The 20571-nt window shown below is 35.0% G+C and overlaps 1 protein-coding gene across 1 annotated transcript in view; it reads left to right on the top strand.

The window, feature by feature from the left end:
- Nucleotides 1–20571, top strand: part of DNAH7 (dynein axonemal heavy chain 7) — a 243777-nt gene that overhangs the window by 77406 nt on the left and 145800 nt on the right. Inside the window, exons 19-24 of the mRNA XM_060105782.1 lie at nucleotides 2389–2582; nucleotides 4101–4299; nucleotides 6968–7108; nucleotides 11152–11364; nucleotides 14964–15073; nucleotides 18426–18594. Of these exons, the coding sequence (XP_059961765.1) occupies nucleotides 2389–2582; nucleotides 4101–4299; nucleotides 6968–7108; nucleotides 11152–11364; nucleotides 14964–15073; nucleotides 18426–18594 (1026 nt within the window). The remainder of the gene's footprint in view (nucleotides 1–2388; nucleotides 2583–4100; nucleotides 4300–6967; nucleotides 7109–11151; nucleotides 11365–14963; nucleotides 15074–18425; nucleotides 18595–20571) is intronic.

Consider the following 20571-nt stretch of genomic DNA (forward strand, 5'->3'; position numbering starts at 1 on the left):
CCCCGGAGTAGTGTCTCTCTGTCTATATCTCATCAAGAGACAGTTATAGAAGGCAAAATGGAAAGGGTAGTTCCAAGCATATGTGTGTTCTAGGCACCATATTAGGTGCTTCCAATATTTTGTCTAATTTGGTCTTCATAACAACTTTGAGAGAGGGGTCTTATCCCCATTTTAAAGATAAGAAAATAGAGAGTCAGGTTAATTAAGTGATTAGGAACCAGGTCTGTTCTTCTCTTCATCTGATGTAGTCTCTGTTCTGTTTACCTTCTCATGGGAAGAGAGTGTTTAGTTTCCAGTCCAGAGATGATTGATTACTTTTCTATATTTTTTTTCTTAAGTCTACATACCAAGGTACATAGATTATCGCCTGTGTTGATTCAGAACTAGCATATTTGATTCAGCGTCATTGAGCTGATCTAGATAAATAGGTTTGACCTCAGAAATTCAATAAAAATTTTTTTGCTCAAATGCTAAGTGCTTCCAAGGGGTATTTCTTTTGTAATTGCAATATTTAGGGAAGGAAATATGAATGTTGTTTTAAATAACTGATTTTTTTTTAGCTTTCAAATCTCAGATCCAAAATAGCGAATTGCAATAAATTCTTTGGCTGAGAATAAAACAAACATTGTTAATTTGTGAAAGGAATTTTTCACATTTATTAGCAACATTTTTTTTTTCCAACAGAGAAAAGCATACTTCTCCAGAAGGTGGCACTCTAAGAACACCATTTTGGTTTTTGAATTTAGGAGTACAAGGGTACTGCTCCATACTCGAACGAACTGCATATTAAATTATGACCTGAATCTCTGTCATGCTTCTTTTTGTGTGTATTTTTAAATGTTTATTTGAAACATAAAACTCTTAGGAAATATAATAAGATGCCTTTAAAAAATTGTGCCTCTTTAAAGATAAGTGAATTGCATATGTTGCATATTCCATATGAACCTGTTCTACTGAAAAAAAAAAAAAACCAGGTATTAATGATGATTATTTTGTTCTTTGATTAAATTGCTATATTCCCAAGTTACATTGTTATATTTCAAAACAAAGCAGAAGATTATCTTTTCTTTCCAGTAACATTGAAAGTATATTAACAAAAACATGTTCCTGCAGTAGAATAAAATTTCTCTGTGAAACAATTTACAGTTGAAATTTTTGATTGACCTCACAGTCAGTACCAAACTCCCTTTGGCTAACCAAAAATAGTTTAAATTAGTTAATCTTAAAATTCTTTTTAACTTTTAACAATATTCCCTTGATTTAATTTCATGTAAATTTTCTAAATGTACCAGTATATTCTCATGAAGTTTATTTGGTCTGGTGATTAAAATCTCTAATGTGTTTTGCCACCTCTTTCTCACACTTCTAAGCCTACTTAGTAAAGAATTCTTCTTTCTTTGTCATTGGTGTCAGTGGTGAACACTGAGTTTGGGATTATAAGACCAAGACTAGACCTGGATGACATCAATCATGTGTTAAGGAAAAATAGTAAAAAGAATTTTATTTCAGCTCTGTCTAGATTGTGTTTTAATATGTATTTCTAAAGATTTTCATAAGCCTGGTTGTTACTTGTAGGGGTATTTTGAGAAATCAATAAACTATTTCTTAAAATATCAGTTCTTAAGACCAGCTTTTGGTATAATTCTTATTTTGAATCCTACAGCATAAAAGAAAGCTTTTAAAAACACTTGATTGTGTTTGAATCCCTTTAAAGAAAACAGCTCACAGTGACACTTTCAAGTGATAGAATGTTCAGAAATCCATGCCTTGAAAGTAGAACAATCTTAGTCTCTAGAGAGTTCAGGAAGAACACACCTTGAACTTCAGTCCTTCAACAAGCAGAATGTTACAATACAGTTCCAAAGGTAGTTCTTTGCAATGTAAGATCTTTATGGAAAGCTCCTTCCTCCACGCTCCCAACCCCTTATTTTTATCCACCCTTATAAAACAGGAATTGTTATTATATTATTATTGATAACAATAATATTCAAAATAATAATTATAATGATGACATCTTTTTAGAGTACTTTTTCTCAAAGAACAAAAGACAAACATATCTCATACTCTTTTGTTTCCTCCTGTCCTTCTTGTGAGTTCAGATAGTGTCCCCCTCCCCACTCCTGCCATACTCATTGTCTCTCACAGTTCCCAAATTAGAATGAGAAATTGTGGCCAACATCAATGAGTATCAAGTCAACGTGGCTTTTACACAATTAAAGCGGCTGGTTAGATCTAGACTATGCAAGAGTACTTTTTAAAAATAAGTAAGTTTTCACTTTAAATTTTGAATAAACTTTGTTCTATTAAAACCATGCAATCTCAAATATAATAGGAATATAGTCAATATGAATATCAAATATTTTTGAGTTGTACATTTCTTATTTTTAGGATAAACATGTTCTGGCAGTTGTAACTATTGAGAGAATGCTGGAGAGGCTGAAAAAATCTAATGAACTTTTGGAACTCATCCTTAAAGGACTTAATGAATATTTGGAAAAGAAGCGTCTCTTCTTCCCCAGATTCTTTTTCTTGTCTAACGATGAACTTCTTGAGATACTGTCTGAGACTAAAGATCCCGCTAGGTAAGTAAGATATACATATATATTATACGTATATAATACACGGCTAAGTTGATTGCCTTTAATTTTCAGAATAATGCAGAACTTAAATATATATGATTTTGTTTATGTAATAACTTTTTTCAAGACTATTCTAAATCATATCAGTAATCAACTTAAATATTTATTAAAAGCATAAAGAATACCATTGAATGATATTTTTCCAAATATGATGAAGCTTGGAGTGGATTTCTCATTTGAGCACATATTGTCTTACAGATTTCTCAGAACACATCCCTCTTCTACATCCCATGCAGAATAAAAGTCAGCGCCCTCTCAGTGGCTTGCAGTCACCCACGCAGGTGCTCCCCTGTGATCCTTCCTAGTCACCCCCCACTAGCTTTCTTCTTGTTTATTCTGCTACAGTCCTTGCAATTCTCCCATAAAGGGGGCAGCCTCCTCCCTCAGTGTACTGTACTCTTTGCCTAGTATCCTCCTCACCCAAATATCCATAAGACTTCTTTTACCACCTCTAGCTCTTTGTAGAAACCTGCTCAAATATCTGCCACTCAAGAAGGCCTTCCCTGGCCACTTATTTAAAATGGCAACCCCTTCCAGCACTCCCTAGTCACCTTTCTTGATTATCTTCTCTGCCTCATTTTCTTTCAGCATACTTTTTATCATCTGGCTTACTCTATAATGTGCTTATTTGTTTACTGTTTGCTTTCCTCTAGCAGAACATAAGCTCCATGATGGCTGAGATTTTTTACCTTTTCCCCCTCCCAGCTGATTCCCTATTCCTTAGAAGAGTGTCTGGTTTACATCAGGCAGTGAATAGATATTTGTTAAATTTGTCAGTTTTGTGTCTTGTGCCTTCAAAGTAGGAGACAAGTAATCCAGATAAAAAGATAAATTTAGATTCAGATTTCCATCTGACTTTTTATGCTCTGACCATTTTTTTTGCCTGTTTGAAAGATAAATTCAATTGGTCATTTGTAACATTCCAAGAATGAGGAATTTAGTCAGTTCCATCTGTATTACAATGAATAGACTAAAGTTGGGCACCTTCAAAGTAGTTGATTTACTTAAAGCACTAAACCTAGTTCATAATTTGCAAGCAATCTCTGAAGATCCCAGTTGAAATATCTACTTTTTGCGCATTTGAAGATTCTTCAGATTGGTGTTTTATCTGTTGGTCAAGATTGGTTTGGTCCTTGTATTACTTTAACAGCTCTTGATTCATTGTGTTGGAAACAAAGACTGATGTAACTCTTATTATAATTGTAATTTTACAAATCTTTTTGTGATTATTCCATTAATGATGATCTCCCACTGGACTGTATAATCCATGCATCTGTGCAGGCAAGAATTATCTTTTTTTTTTTTTTTTTCTATCAGCGCTTCATCTCTAGCATCTAGCAGGGGCCTCACGCATAGTGCACATTTATGAATTTTGAATGAAGATTGGAATACAAAGAACACTGATATTAAGGGAATTGCTTTTATTTGGTTAAGTCTCTTAAACATTTTTTTTCCTGACAGAGTACAACCTCACCTGAAGAAATGTTTTGAAGGAATTGCAAAGGTGGAATTTACAGAAAGTTTGGACATTACTCACATGAAGAGTAGTGAAGGAGAAGTGGTGGAACTCATAGACACCATTTCAACAGCCAAAGCCAGAGGTCAAGTGGAGAAGTGGTTGGTTGAGTTAGAGAGAGTTATGATTAAATCCATCCATAAGGTAGCCAACTGTGTTTATTATTATTTCTAGTAAAGATGATAGAACCTTAATGTGTTATTGATAAATGCACTTTTATTTAGACAAATTGAGTCATGAATTACCAATTCAATTGTAACAGATAGATTGAGGGCAAAGATATGGTTTCTGATACTAATTTTGTAGTGACTCACTTGAAAAGTGGGACAAAATACCATACATACTACAACAAACTTGGGTTTTAGTCATGATTCTGTCTCATTTCTTGTGCTTTCAACGTTAGACACACTTTGGTCTGCATGGTCTGTCTTTAGTCTTGCCTTGGAAGCACCTCTCTACAGTTTCACATCAGTCTCCTTGATATGTATGTTCCTCTGGTGGTTCCTTTTGTTCTGTGAATATATAAAATATGTACCAAAATGTTAGAAAATCATAAGTACTTTCTACAGTTAAACAGTAACTTCATATTTTCCATATCTCAGAAAACATATTACCACCTCAATCATTTGTAATTATTTTTGTTAGTAGAGAATTTTAAGTCGAGGGAGCAAATAGAGCTTAATTGAGCAGTTAATTAATTTTTTACTATAATGTGGACCTAACATTCATGTTCCTTACCAGGAATAAAAATCATGATTGAGCAGGGAAGCATGAGAGCAAGAATGAGAAGGAAATATGGCATCAAGCCCTAATCAACAACAGTTTTCATGAATTTTTCAGATGCTGTCACACATTATTGAAAAATTCACTGGAATCTAGGTGTTTAATGTACATCATGTGTCTTAATGTTCCTTTCTCTTAAGTATAATTTTAATATCTGCCTGCACTGTATTTTTTCAATAGATGCAAAATCTTTTGGACAGGTTCCCACTTCTCCCTATTATGGATTAAGTAATAATGAATGTCCTTATGCATACTGGTTTCTTTGAATTATTTATTTTCTTATGATAACTTCTCATTTGTAGAATCACTGGGAAAAAGAGGATGAGCTTTCATAGGGCTTGATAAATGTTGACAAGCAGCTTTCCCATTTACGCAGCTATCAGCAGTTAAACGCATTTCACTTCGACCACTACTTAGCAGCATTGAATTGGTTATATGGTTTGTTGATTGATGTATACAATGGTAACTCATTATTTTAGACATATCTAATACTATTTCACTATTCTTTTAATTTTGTTTGTCAAAGTACTCAGAGAAAATATTTTGGTTACCATTTCAGAGCATTAAGATGGGGTGGCAAGTAATCGGCTAGGAAATATCTTCCCCAAATGTTCATGTGTAAGTTTGTGTCCATGGGAAAAATGCAAGTGAATGCAATGTAAAATACTACAGATAGGAGCTCTGTGTGTTACTGTGTTGTGCTATATGTATGTGCATGCTTGAAAGGCTACTGCATGCCTAAATTAAGTGAATTTTGTGTCATTTCTAAATAATATAAAATCATGTTCTTGGCACCTTTACCCTTTTATCTTACTGGATTATCATGGGTTTAATACTGCAGTTTGCTGCAGTTTGGCAGTTTGCTACTGCCAAAATATGTTATTTTTCATATATGGCATACACAGTTTAATAATATATTTTATATACAATATTATAGAACTTTATGTAATCATATTTCTCCTCATCCAACTATATAGAAATTTATGATTTAGATTTTAATGCCTCCCTCCTATTCTCTCCACAGTGTCCTTCTAGAACGCATATTTATTCCATCTTTGGCATTTCTCTACTGTACCTTCTATTCTTTACTGTGTTCCTCCCATCTCTCATTGCTCCTTTTCACCTGCCCTTTCTGTGGCTTCCTCTGGCCTTTTACATTTTCTTTATTATCAATAGACAACATTGCCCTTCATTTCTATTCAACTCTGTAAATATCCTAGCTAAACTAGAAATCCAGAAAGGTTTGTTGCCTATCCTTATATATTTCTCAGAAAAATGTAATTTTGATAATCTTTTCTGAAAGATTAACATGACTATCACCTCATAGATGGTACTATTTTTGATTGATACATATAATAGATTGGAATGTTTCCCACTGATGGCTGATAGAAAAAGTGGATCTATGAATTCACTGAAAACATATGTAGTAAAGTACATGACTTAGGCTTCCTGAATTTACAGCTCTCAACTCTCCATGAATGGATTATATATCCACCCTGTCATCATAGCCTTGGGCATCAAACTACAAGACTGAGAGGGAGTGAGGTCTGGAAACACAGGAGGAACTTTAGAGGAATTGTGTAGGGTGCTTGAGTGTGCATGTACAAATATACACATGGCTGAGTGGGGATCTGATTAAGTTCAAAGATAATAATCTGTGAATTTGACATCTCATTTTGGAATTATTTGAACTTATGTTTTGTAATTAAATTGCTTGTGTTTGTTCAGTCCAAATGTACCTAGGACATCTTTGGCTACAACTGGCCAAAGAAATATTTCATATAATGTGGTTCACACAAATAGATTATGTATCAACAAAATAAAATGCTATGTAATATATTTGTTTTGCTCACAGGTGTATGGAAAAACTTGAAATTGTCTAGTTACATGCTTTAAATCTTCATCATTGGCTAAGATGTAAGAAGTTGAGCAGTACAAGATAATCCACTCAGGAGTTAGCTCTTCATTTTTTAGCTTGTTCAAGTAAAGTATGAAACTGTTTACCCTTAGCATTTTCTTTTTCAATTAGGTAATTAGAGATGCACTTTTTGCCTATACACAACATGAACGAATTAACTGGGTAAGAGATTGGCCTGGACAGACAGTTCTCTGTGTATCCCAAACCTTTTGGACAACAGAAGTACAAACAGCTATTGCAAAAGGACAAAAGGTAAGCTTTTATTACCCACAGGTTTTGCAGCATTTTAAAAATAGTTATAATTGCCAAAATACAATTATTCTAAAAAAAAATAGATAATCCACTCAAAAAGCCAAGCATACTGGAGCCTTAATCTTTTTATTATATAAATTTTTATGCCTTTAAAAATACAGTAATAATAGGACAAAGAAATGTCCTAAACTCAGAAAGATTAGGAGGAAATACATAATTCTTTTATATCTTCAGTAAAACTACCCTATGAAGACAAAAGATATTAATTGACTTATTTTGACTATTTTAATTTTTAGTGTACTCATTTTTAGTAAATAATAATATTTTGAATGATGCTTAATTTTAATTCTAACAATAATATATTTAATATTATAATATTAAATAATATTAAAATAATATTAAAAACAGAAGCAGCATTCTTATCCATAAGGTAGGATTCCAAGCAGGTCAACTTTTGGTTGACTGATAGGTCAGTTGGAATTTAGCAATTGCAGATGTTGTTTAAAACCATGAGTTTTTAATGTATTTTTTACATGGAGTTTGACATTATTGTCTGTAAGGTATTGTTGAGCACTGGTGAGTGCTGGGTTTGAGAGAGGCTCGTATCCTCTGTAAGCAGGCGGATCTCATAGAGGAGGGAGCTGAGTGACACATGCTTAGTTCACTCCAACTTACCAACAGGTCACTTATTTCTCCTCTGAGGAAAGGATAAGGGCGTAGGGCAGGAAGTCAGGGATTTTTAGGAAAAAGTCTTCATGGAAACCAGAGCATCTGGAATGAGGGTTTCCCTTAGAGCAGTTAAGCCCTTGGGGATACTCCTGGGCTCTTGGCTGTCTACGTGCATGTTTCTTTTCTCCCCAGTGGGTCCAGAAACTTCATTTTGTCTTTTTACTTTTAAGCTACCATGCAGCCGCCTCCCCACACAAAGGGATTCCTCTGTCACCAATGTGGGTTACTGGGGGGACATGTAGCCTTCTGGATCTCGCTCCTTGCTTGCTGGCCCCCCAAACCACCATGCCAACTTTCTCATTCATCGCTATGGGAAATAGAGGGAACAAAGAAGCAAATGTGAGCAAGTAAGACAAATTTGTAGGCATCTTCCACATTTCTTCAGATTAAATGTGGTGTTTATTAAACCTCCACCCATCTGTCAAAACGATATTTTTCTCTGGAACAGGTAGGAGTTGAGGTAGAGAATTTAAGTGTAAACCTTTCATGCTTCTACTTATCTCCCAGGTGTAATTTGTTTCTCAAGGGACACACAATTTAGGTCATTCCATTTCAATGTGTCCTCTGCTCAAAGCTATCTGCCTACAATTCTTACCATATTGTTCTTACTATATTTTATACAGATACAAATAGATTTTTTTTTGGCTTACAACAGTATCCACTGATACTGAGATGAGGTTATTTATTCACTCATTTATTAGTTTACTCCATTTTATCCCCCTCATGTAATATGGTGCACGTATGGAGCCACTCACAGAGAAAGCCAAAATGAGAATCCATGCCTTGAGTGACTACTACTCCAGGGGGACTCAGCTTCGTAGACGTAGATCCTCTAAAGCTGTAATTTAGTGGAACTTAGCAAGCCTTTTTTGCTGTTACTTGCTGGATTGTTCTCTTCTGTTGTGTTTTGTGATGTTTCACATAGCTAAATTTCATGGAATGAAATTAAGCGTTGTACATGTCCTTAAAAATTAATTCTTTCCTTTTTCCTCTGCTTGTGAATACTCTGCTTCAATATGCCCTTCATCTGCTGTCTGTGTACCTTGTCCCTGTCTGTATCTCATGCATATTCAGTTTGTTTAGGTTCTGTAGCAGCATCAGGAGGGGATGGCCCATGTTTTAGTATTCTAAAGCATTGGTGATTTAAGAAAATTTAATATGTGTTTCTATCATGGGAGGGTAGCACATGTTTTAGTATTCTGTGTGTTGATGACTTTTTCCTTAATTAATGTGTGGTTCACATTTGAAACTGATATCTTTGATTCAGTAACTGGAGACTCTTGGCAGCCTCAGAGGAGCCTAGACATTTCCATTCTCTGCAAACAGTCCAAGTTGTCTGGAGCTTGATGCTATGATAGCACCATGTTGTACTGTCCCACTTCCAGAGGACCCATTCCCCTCAGGATCTGTTTCCATTTATTTATTCAAGGAATATTCTCAGTGGAACTAGTCAGTATATGAGCTATTACAGGGGCTAAAAATGAATGAAAGAATCACCACTGTCACAGAGCTTGGGTTATTGCAAATATTGATATGATTTTGAGTCAATTTAGCATTGTGTATGTAGAGGGAACTAGGTATGATAAAAATATGATTCCAGACAGGGTTTATTTTGGATGACTATATAAAGTATTGATAGTTACCTTTAGATTCATTAGTTCACTGTACAGAACAGTTTACAATGAATAAAATGTAACAAAAGTGATTCAATATCATGATTTTTTTCAATCTAGCTTATCTGAATTCTCATTGATTTATTATAATATAGTCCCTAAAGAACTTAGTTCATCACAGTTTGAAGCTAAATTTTAGTTCTAAATCTGTTTCTCTAGTATAGCAAAATACATTCTGCTAATGTAAATAGTAACAAATTCTTATGGACATATAATTTATACCATCTGGTCCAAACATTAAAAGTTTAATCTTATGCCTTGTGTGGAACTACAGTATGTGAGAACTGGTAAGGATCTCAAAGATCGTGACTTTTACTGATTAGGAAACTAAGATGCCCCACCTGGCGTAGTTTGTGTTCTTAGCAGCAAAACTATTCTTACTAATTTGTGTACTCAATATACTTAAATTCACTAATTGGCTCCAAGAATTTAAACACTTGGGGTTATTTAAACATAGGTGGGACAGAATTTTATTTTTCACTACTTATGAAGCAAATTAATAGCAATTAATTATGAAAATGATATAAATGGAATAGTGTTCAAGCACCAAACTTTTGAAAAAATGACTTCCTAAAAAAAAGGATAAAATATTTCAAGGAGTAATAAAAGTGACCCTTAAAGAAACAAGTCTCCAACTCTATCCTTTAAGCTTTTCTCATCCTTGGAAATCCTCATTTTTAGTTTCATTGCTACCACTTAACCTGGTCCTAAAGGAGTGAAATAAACTCATTGGTGCACAATGCTTATTAAATATTATTAGGGTGGGGAAAATTAACCACATCAGCCTGCTGGAGCATATTTACACTTCCCTTAGGCACAGCAGTTTTCATTGATTTTAATTTGATTTTCCTAAGCCCTCTTCTCTTTTTCAAATACTAGTCAGATTTACCCACCAGAAAAGAGACCCCTCCCAAAAGAGCCTGATCCTTAGAACTGGCCTTAGCTCACCGTAAACTAAAATGTTAGATGTTTTGTTTTTTAGGATCTTTACATTTCAAGTGGCACAAATCCTACTAGGAAGCTCACACAGGAGTACTAGAAGGATTTATGAGATCTAAGGTAGAGCATTTGGAATCAGGATCTCAGGGCTTCATCACTGCTGCAGTTTCTCTTTTGTTGTCTATTTTTCATCTCTACTGAAATGACCATCTCTACTGACCATCTCTACTGGTCTCTGTCAAGCTTTTTTCTGCAGTGGGGTGAAGGCTTTCAGTAGCTTCGCATTGGCATTCTGAGAGTCTCCCAAGCCTAGTGAAAAGCACTTTTCTTCCCATCTGTATAGCAGTCCCTGGAAAGAACTGTGATTGGCTCTGGTTGGGTCACACATACCCTCCTTCATGTTGCCTTGGAGATGGGGCAATATGATTGACAGCTCACAAAACCACAGAGCATACAAGAGTGGAAATGGAAAGGAGGGGATGTTGGGTAGGCACAAACCATGTATGTCAACTATGCCTGGCCTGATTGAGCTTGTTCACCTAATACTTTTGTAGTAAAAAAATTTTTTTGATTATTTTTAAGTTATGTCATATGGAAAATTATAATAAAAATGTGGAAAATACTCTATACATGCTAGGTCAAAAATTTATTGTTCAAAAGGATTCTGATCACACTGAGTAATTATATCTTATTTTCTTTCAGTCTCTTGAGCAATACTTGGAAAAGTGTAACAAACAAATTGATGATATTGTCACCTTGGTTCGTGGCAAATTGTCCAAGCAGAATCGTGTTACTCTGGGAGCCCTTGTGGTGCTGGATGTCCATGCTAGAGATGTTCTCACAGCACTTGTGAAAAAGAAAGTTAGTGATGACTCTGACTTTGAATGGTTAAGTCAGCTTAGGTACTATTGGCAAGTAAGTAACATCACTGAATGTTATTACTCAGCAATTTCAGCTCACAGGTATATAATTTGTGCTTGCTAACTCACATGAGAAATAGTATCAGTAATATAGGATTTTTCTTGCTGATGGCTGACTGTACCTAAACAAGCATTCTCCAGATTGAAGATTAAGGCAGCCAAAAACTATATGTCAAGTGTTTGAAAACTGTGTTTATATCTATATCCAAATGTATAGTTACATAGATATACATATACATATATAGATGCACACAAACTATGAGTAATTATAAAAAGTTACTCATTTGAAATTAGTCATTATGCTTGCTGAATTTGTAAAATGTTGAAACTAATCAGTTTATAAGTGTGTTCTTAGATTCCTGATGCACCTAAAGAGTGTACAAATCAGACTGTTTTAGTCTGATTTAGTCATTAAACTTTCCTCTTGTTGATCAATTGAACTAACCAGAAACATGATCTGGAGGAAGGATTTTTTTTTTTTTTTTTGCGGTACGCGGGCCTCTCACTGTCGTGGCCTCTCCCGTTGCGGAGCACAGGCTCCGGACACGCAGGCTCAGTGGCCATAGCTCACGGGCCCAGCCACTCTGCGGCATGTGGGATCTTCCTGGACTGGGACACGAACCCGTGTCCCCTGCATCGGCAGGCAGACTCCCAACCACTGCGCCACCAGGGAACCCCTGGAGGAAGGTTTTTATCAGGGGATCTATGTAGTTGGTGATGTCAGTCACCATCAGGAAGGCAGGAGGAGCAGGAACAGTTCAGTGAACAAGGCTGGGCCTGCTGAGAATGGGAAGAGAGAGCTGAGGATTGGAGATAGAGACTCAGAAGTTCTCATCATATTCACTTTTGTGAAAGGCTTTGGGAGGTATGGAGTGGGAAGAGAAGAATTACAAGAACCAGAACCCTGGAAAACCATATGAGGCTGTGAGTACAGTGGTTAGGAGCTCAGACTGTAGACTGATTGTTTCAAATGCTACATCCTCCCCTTACCAGTTGTGTGACTTGGGCAAGTTACTCTCTTCAGGCACCAGCTTCCTTATCTGTAAAATGGTGATGATGATAATACTCTCTCTACAGTGAAAACAAGTTGAACAAATGATTGAAAATATAGGAGAATAATGAACTATCAAAATGAGTAAGAAAACAATCCAATTTACAATTGCTCAAAAAGAATAAAATAACCTAGGAATAAATTTACCCAAGAAGGTGAAAGACCTATAAACTGAAAACTATAAGACACTGCTGAAAGAAATTGAAGAAGACAGAAATAAATGGAAAGATCTGTGTTCATGGATTGGAAGAATCAACATTGTTAAAATGTCCATACTACCCAAAGCAATCTACAGACTTAATGCAATTTCTATCAAAATTCCAATGGCATTTTTCACAAAAATAGAACAAACAATCCTAATATTTTTTTTTATGGAAACAAAAAAGACCCCAAATAGCCAAAGCAGTCTTGAGAAAGAAGAACAAAGCTGGAGGCATCACACTCCCTGATTTCAAATTATACTACCAAAGCTAAATTAATCAAACCTGTATGGTATTGGCATAAAAACAGACACATAGATCATTGGAACAGAATAAAGAGTCCAGAAATAAGCATACACATATATGGTCAATTACTTTACAACAAAGGAGCCAAGAATATAAATGGGGAAAGACATTTAATAAATGGTGTTGGGAAAACTGGACAGCCACATGCAAAAGAATGAAATTGGATCACTGTCTTACATCATACCCCAAATTAACTCAAAATGGATTAAAGACTTGAGTGTAAGACTTGAAACCATAAAACTCCAAGAAAACATAGGTGGTAAGCTCCTTTACATTGGTCTCGGTGATTTTTTGAATTTGACACCAAAAGCAAAGGCAGCAAAAGCAAAAATAAACAAGTGGGACTATGTCAAGCTTCTGCACATCAAAGTAAAGCATCAACAAAATGAGAAGGCAACCTACTGAATAGGAGAAAATATTTTCAAATTATATATCTGTTAAGAGGTTAAATCCAAAATAGATAAGGAACAGATGCAACTCAATAGCAAAAAAAAAAAATTTGATCAAAAAATGGGCAGAAGCAGCCGCATAGCCCAGGGAGATCAGCTCTGTGCTTTGTGACCACCTAGAGGGGTGGGATAGGGAAGGTGGGAGGGAGACATAAGAGGAAGGAGATATGGGGGTATATGTATATTATAGCTGATTCACTTTGTTATAAAGCAGAAACTCACACACCATTGTAAAGCAATTATACTCCAATAAATATGTTAAATAAATAAATAAAGCACCTCTTGGACACTTAAAAAAATAAATAAAAAATGGGCAGAGAATCTGGATAGTTTTCTAAAGAAGACATACAGATGGCCAACAGGCACATGAAAAGATGCTCAACATCACTAATTGTCAGGAAAATGCAAATCAGAGCAACAGTGGGATATCATCTCACACCTGGTAGAATGGCTGTTCTCAAAAAGACAAGAGGTAACAAATCTTGGCAAGGATTTGGAAAAAAGGGAACCCTCATGTACTTTTGGTGGGAATGTAAATTGGTGCAGCCACTATGGAAAACACTATGGAAGACTCCTCAAAAAAAACTTTAAAAATAGAACTACCAAATGATCCAGTAATTCCTCTTCTGGGTATTTATCTGAAGAAAACAGAAACACTTAAAAAGATATGCACACCCATGTTAATTGCATTATTCTTTACAACAGCCAAGATATGGAAACAAACTAAATGTTCATTGATGGATGAATGGTTAAAGAAGATGTGAGATATATATATATATATATATATATATATATATATATATATGTAATAGAATACTACTCAGCCATAAAAAATGAAATATTGACATTTACAGCAGCATGAATGGGCCTTGAAGGCATTATACTAAGTGAAATAAGTCAGAGAAAGACAAATACCATGTGATCTCACTTATATGTGGAGTCTAAGAAACAAAATAAAATAAAAATGAACACGCTGATAGATACAGAGAACAGATTGGGGGTTGCCTGGGGGTGAGGGTAGGGAAGGTGAGAGAAATGGGTGAAAGGAGTCAAAAGGTCCAAACTTCCAGTCATAAAATAAGTAATTCATGGGGATGTAATATACAGCATGGCAACTGTAGTTAATAATACTATATTGCATGCTTGAGAGTTGCTAAAAGTAGGTCTTAAAAGTTCTCACAAGAAAAAAATTCTAACTATGTATGGTGAAGGATGTTGACTTATTATGGTGATCATTTTGCAATAAATATAAATATGGAATCATTATGTTGTATCCTAAAACTAATATAATGTTGTATGTCAATTACACCTTAATAAAATAATGTTAGCAAGTTTAAAAAAAGAAAATATAAGAGAGGTACAGAATAAATACATTTTCCAAAGTTGTTCTATGGGGAAAATTGAAGCCAGTGACTTCAATTACTAATCCAAGGAAATTAGATGTTGAATTCTTCTACTGAATTAAGTGATGTATGAAAAGTGAAATTTAAAGGTGTTTACAACATGGCTGTTATTTAAGAGCTTGAGGTTTCATATTATTTAAATTTTTATTACTTAAGCTAACTTCATTTTATCTGATTTGTACTAGGAAAATCATTTAGAAACAAAGATGATCAATGCTGGTTTACGATACGGATATGAATATCTGGGTAATTCTCCTAGGCTGGTGATTACTCCACTCACTGACAGGTGTTACAGGTAAACTCATTAATTTAAAGATCTAATTGGAACAATTTTCACTCACTCCTAAATCACTCAATTTTTTAAGCACCAAATGTATCCTCTGTTATCTTTGCCTAGACCCTTAATTCTTGTCTCAACATGACCTTCAGTTGCTTTCTCTGCTGGCGTCTTCCTCTCAGCTCTAGAGCTCTAAGTATTATCAGGCGTTTCTGTTATTTTTTTACTTTGTTCATTTCTACTTTCTTGAAACTTCTGACTCTTCCTTCTGGATCATTTGAGACATCCTTCTTCCTTCCCCAAGGAATTTTCTAGAATTCTGTTTTCATGTATTGTTTTGTCTCATGTGTCATGGTTTCCTGAATGTCCTCATCCATTCTTAGGCTTTAACAGCCTACATCCTGAAGATCCCCAAACCTGTACTGCCAGCCAAAGTCCCTCTCCTGTTAAGTTTCTCCACACACATGCCTGCTGGATATCTCCATCAGATATCTCATAGGTATTTACATGTACATTGTTTTTTATTGTCCTTCTGAATAATAAAAGACCTTTATTTTTAACTCCAAGGTCCCATCTCCCATATTCCAAATTATTGTCAAATACTAAATTAAACTTTGTTTTTTCATTTTCTCCCAACTGTAACTAGTTTATTGACAAAACCAGTCTTAGGATGCAAGCAGAAAGCAATTTTGTTCTTTTTTATCACCATTCTTTTAAACTTGCTCTATCAAATATTTTCCCCATTTCTGGATGAAATCTAGGGTAGATTCCCTACTCTTTCTGGCAACTTTAATATGTTAATGAATAGTGTTATTATTTTCAGGTACTAAAAGTCCATTTAGGTCTAAAATTAAAGTTACTATTTTTCAACCAGTTTAAAACGCCCCTTCCCCTCCAGCTCGAGCTTGACTCAAGCTCATGGCCTGCATTTGGGAAGGTAAATGTGGTCAGTCTTTTGTCATTTTTGCCCCTGTCCTTTGCATTCATCCCTCAATAGCTCATCTTTTAGCTCCTCTAGTGTTGGGGGTTGATGGAGGAGAGGAGAAGGAAAGGGAGAGGTAGGTTTATAGGTGCCAGGTGTCTTGGGTGACAACTATCTCCTGGCTGTTTAGTGCCTTCCTTGATGGCACAAGTCTAGATGTACCAGATCTCCCAGAGGATGTTTATGTGGGTTCTATGGGAGCCTGCAGTCACCTGCTTCTCCCACCTGTGGAAAATGCCTTCTCTGACTGGCTGCTGGTGACTTTTGCTTCAGCCTCTGCTGAGGTCCACCACACACTGACCCTCTTCCTGGGGTCTCCTGTGATTCTACATGGGCCTCCTTCACAGGGTCCCATTCAGTTTGACTCAAATCTGGTTCCCTTCCAGTGGGATCTAGATCTGGCCAGATGATACACACATTTGTTTTGCCATCAGTAAGAGTGGATCTTTCTTACTGTCCCTGTTTTCTCCTACTCTGCCATCAGGAGAAGCTGCAGGCATTCTCTTGACTTTAAATATTTTAAAGCTCTCAGCTTGGAGTTTTAGTCAAAATTGTAACACAGAACGATCTGTGTTTATATACTGTTACACATTTTTTTAGAACTAATATTTATGTAGGCTTACCAAAAATTTTATCATTGTCTTTACTTGCCATTGCTTCTTTCTTTGTCTGATTTCTGGTTTAATTTTTCTCCTTACTAGGCAATAGCTTTTAGTAATTGTTCAAGTGAGGCTCTGCAAGTAGTGAGCTATACCAGTATTTATGTAAAATTGCCTCTTTCTCTTCTTCTTCTTCTCTTTTTTTTTTCTTTTAGTCTTCACTAGATTATTAAATGATAAATTAGTTAGGTGTAAAACTGTAGATGAACAGTAATTTTCCCTCAGCTCTCCAAAGATATTATTCTATTGGCATTCATCACTCCTGCTGAGTATTCTGTTATTCTAATTATTATTCCTTTATAGGTAATTTTCTCCATTGTAGTTTCTAAGGTTTTCTCTTTATTGTTGATGTTCACTGGATGTTACTAGGTGTGGATGAGTTTTTATTTATCCTACTTGGGACTTTTTCAATTAATATCTTTAATTCTGGAAAATTCCTAGCCATTGTTTCTTGAATTTTGCCTTTTCCCCATTCTCTTCCTTCTTCCTTCTATGTCTTTAACTTTTCTTCTAGTTGACTTCTCTCCCTGGGTGATTTCCTCATATTTATCTTCTAGTGCATAATTCTGTTTCTTTAGGTTTTCTCTGTTATTTATTCTGTTCACTGAGTTTTCAAAAGTTCAGTGATTGTATTTTTCATTGCTAGATTCCAAGTTGCCTCTCTTATGAAATTGGCTTCTGTTTTTCCTCACAATTTTCTGATGTGTATTGCTTTTTATTTAAAATCTTATTTTAAAAAAATCAATAGGATACCAAAGAAGGCAGAGTGCCATATGTCCAGACCATTGTCCAACTGCCTTTGTCACTGCAAGTGTGATTCTTAATTCTGATCTCTCTTTCCAGTTTTAGCTGTGAGCTAAATTTAGTAGAGGTTGTTTCCCCGTGTAGTCTTAACATTTTCTCAGCTGTGGAGGTGTCCATGTGGAGCAGTTTTACATTTATCTCTGTGGAGGGCTTTAGGGTTTTCAGAACAAAATTTTAATGTTAATTTCTCATTTTGGGTTCATGTGCCCATCAGTAATGGAAACTGGATCCCACCCTCCGTGAAATGTAGATTTCTCATTGGGCACTGTATGAAGGGTAAGCTTCCTGTCTCTTCCTTAGTTGATTCTTCTTTGTCTCTTGAGTAGGTTGCTGGAGTAATTTTAGTTCCCATTTACACACAAGGCAGCCTTTCAAGTCTTCTAGCTTTAAATAGTGAATCCATTCCAGCTCCTCAGCTTGCTCAGTTCTAAGGATTTATTTTCTATGTGGGTATAAATACACTTGTGTTTATATGCAAATTCCAAACCAATGTGCACCTCTACAGCTTTAGCACCTAATTACTTTTCCAGCTATGCATTCCCTCTTCATTGATAATTTCCTTTTCATTCGTTCAAAAATGGCTATATATTTCTAAAGTTGTTATATTTTTCTTTTATGTAGCATTTCCATTTGCTTGCAGTAGGGGGATTGGGTGACTCAGGGTCAGCTGAATTCTCCGTATTGACCAGAAATCAGCACTGAATTTCAAAACTGAATTTGTTCTGCTTTTGTCATATATGCAGCTATTCAGAAGTAAAACATAATAACAGACAAAAGTAATGCCCAAAGATTTTCACAGACTAGTAGGAAGGAAGGAATTATTGATGAGGAAGTGGAAAATTTGGCTCTCAGCTTAAATTCTTCCTCTTTTCAGAATGTATATAAAAATCACATTATTCAACAAAGATTGTTTATTATATTTCAGAACCTTATTTGGAGCCCTTCATCTGCACCTTGGAGGAGCACCTGAGGGGCCAGCTGGAACTGGAAAGACTGAAACTACAAAAGATTTAGCCAAAGCTGTAGCCAAACAATGTGTTGTTTTCAACTGTTCTGATGGGTTGGATTATCTGGCTTTAGGAAAATTCTTTAAGGTTTGAGTTGACTCGTCATTTGCGATATGATAACTTCTCAGAAAGGCTATTCATAATGAAACATAACTTGATGCAAATAAAAGATTTACTGTAGTTTAAGCAAAGTTAAAAGTATTATCTCAGTAATTCTCGAGAGAAGTAAGGTTATATCAAAAGCTTATTTGAGAAGGAGCTCTACCTACAGTCCTTGCAATAATGGGTCAATATTACTGATAGAAATGAATGAGTGGTGTCCCTCCAGTATACTGGACAGCTAAAAGTTTGAGAACCACTGCATCATGTAAAAATTGTGGTATCTAAAAACGTCTTTGTCCGGTAGATCTTGTTATTAACAAGTTAATATTAACAAGTTCATTAATCATTAACAAGTTCAATGATTTACTTTTATAGACACATTCTAATTAATATTTTTGGTGAACCTGAAATCTTTCTTTTGTTTTTTTGTTAATCTTTTTGGTGAACTTGAAATCCTTCTTTTGTTTTTTCTTATTCTGAGTCAGATTCTCCACTCTTATGAGTCTGTAAGATTGCAAAAAGGGGAGTTAAAAGTATAAAGTCCCTAAGTTCATTGGTGTAACCTATGAACATCTGATCATTTTAGTGCTTTGTTGCTACAGCCTGTTATTCCTTAAAATATTAGGTGGTACAATTGAACACAAAATTATCCATGTGGGATTATGGGCTCTACTTATTTATTTGATTTCTATTTTTCTATACTTTTCAAAGTACATTTTAAAGATTCTGTAATCCTTTTCAAAAGTATCTCCAGAAAAAGTTAATGTTAAAAAAAATACACAAACTAACAATATAACAACCCTACCCCATACAGTAAACTATTCCTCCCTGAAGTATGGCCTAGTCATTTTATAATAGATTTGGAGCATAAAAAGTCTCTACATTTGTGATGCTGAAACAATTAGAATAAAAGAAAAGAAAATATTATGATGAATAAACTATGAAGAAAACATTTGAGTGACCAGTAACTATTTTAATCATCCTCTATCATGATATACAACCTTGTAATGATTGAAGAAATAAACAACAAATCTAAAAGAGTCTATGTGTAGTTTGAATAGCCACTGTATTCCTAAATGTTTAAAGAAAAGTCTGGTATGTGCTAAGTTTTCAAATCTATATAATGATATTCTTAATTCTTTGATATAGATTCATATAATATTAAATTTGATTATTGATAAGTATTGATCATATGGACACTTTGTGTTAGGATCATGCTGAATAATGGGGGTACAAAATAAAAAAGACATAGGTCTTACTATTAAGAACCTCACAATCTGTATAACTGTTTGAACATGTGACTTCATAAGCATTCTGTTCTGTGATTTCTAATCCTTTTATTTTATCGTGTATTCGATTTCTAAGTCATAGAGTCTTCTCTAAATAATGAAAATGTACTACTCTTTGATTGCATGCCATTCATGTTTAATCCAGTGTGTTTCAACAGATTGAACTGTACACAAATCCAAGGTCAGCCACTATTAGATGTATGGCATTGTACTAGTTATTGATACTTAACATCTTATGTGATGTAGCCTTAGTTTCCTTGCATAAAAGATATATACAAAGTACCATGCATCATGCCTGGCATATACTAGGTACTCAGTGAAACACATATACATACATATGCAATCTATAGAATGTAAATTCAATGAATATTTTTGCATTGATTTTTTAAAGTTAGTCCACATTTGGACTCAGCTACTCAAGCTTGATTTTCCAATTTTTCCTTATGACCAAATGGCACATACTTATGAGGTATCTGTGAGTTAGAACTGCAAGCTAGTGCCTCAAATGATGTTAGTTGGTCCTTAAGGTGCTCAGGCCAGAGAGTAGTCTCATTGGCAACAGAAATCATCTTATTTAAAGGATTATTACAATCCATTCTATGGAGTCCATAAGGAAAATGCAAATAAAATCAGCTTGTAAATAAAAAGTAAGAAAGGCTATGAAATTACAGAT

Source organism: Mesoplodon densirostris, chromosome 8 (genome assembly GCF_025265405.1).
Source record: "Mesoplodon densirostris isolate mMesDen1 chromosome 8, mMesDen1 primary haplotype, whole genome shotgun sequence".
In the NCBI taxonomy this organism is placed as follows: domain Eukaryota; kingdom Metazoa; phylum Chordata; class Mammalia; order Artiodactyla; family Ziphiidae; genus Mesoplodon; species Mesoplodon densirostris.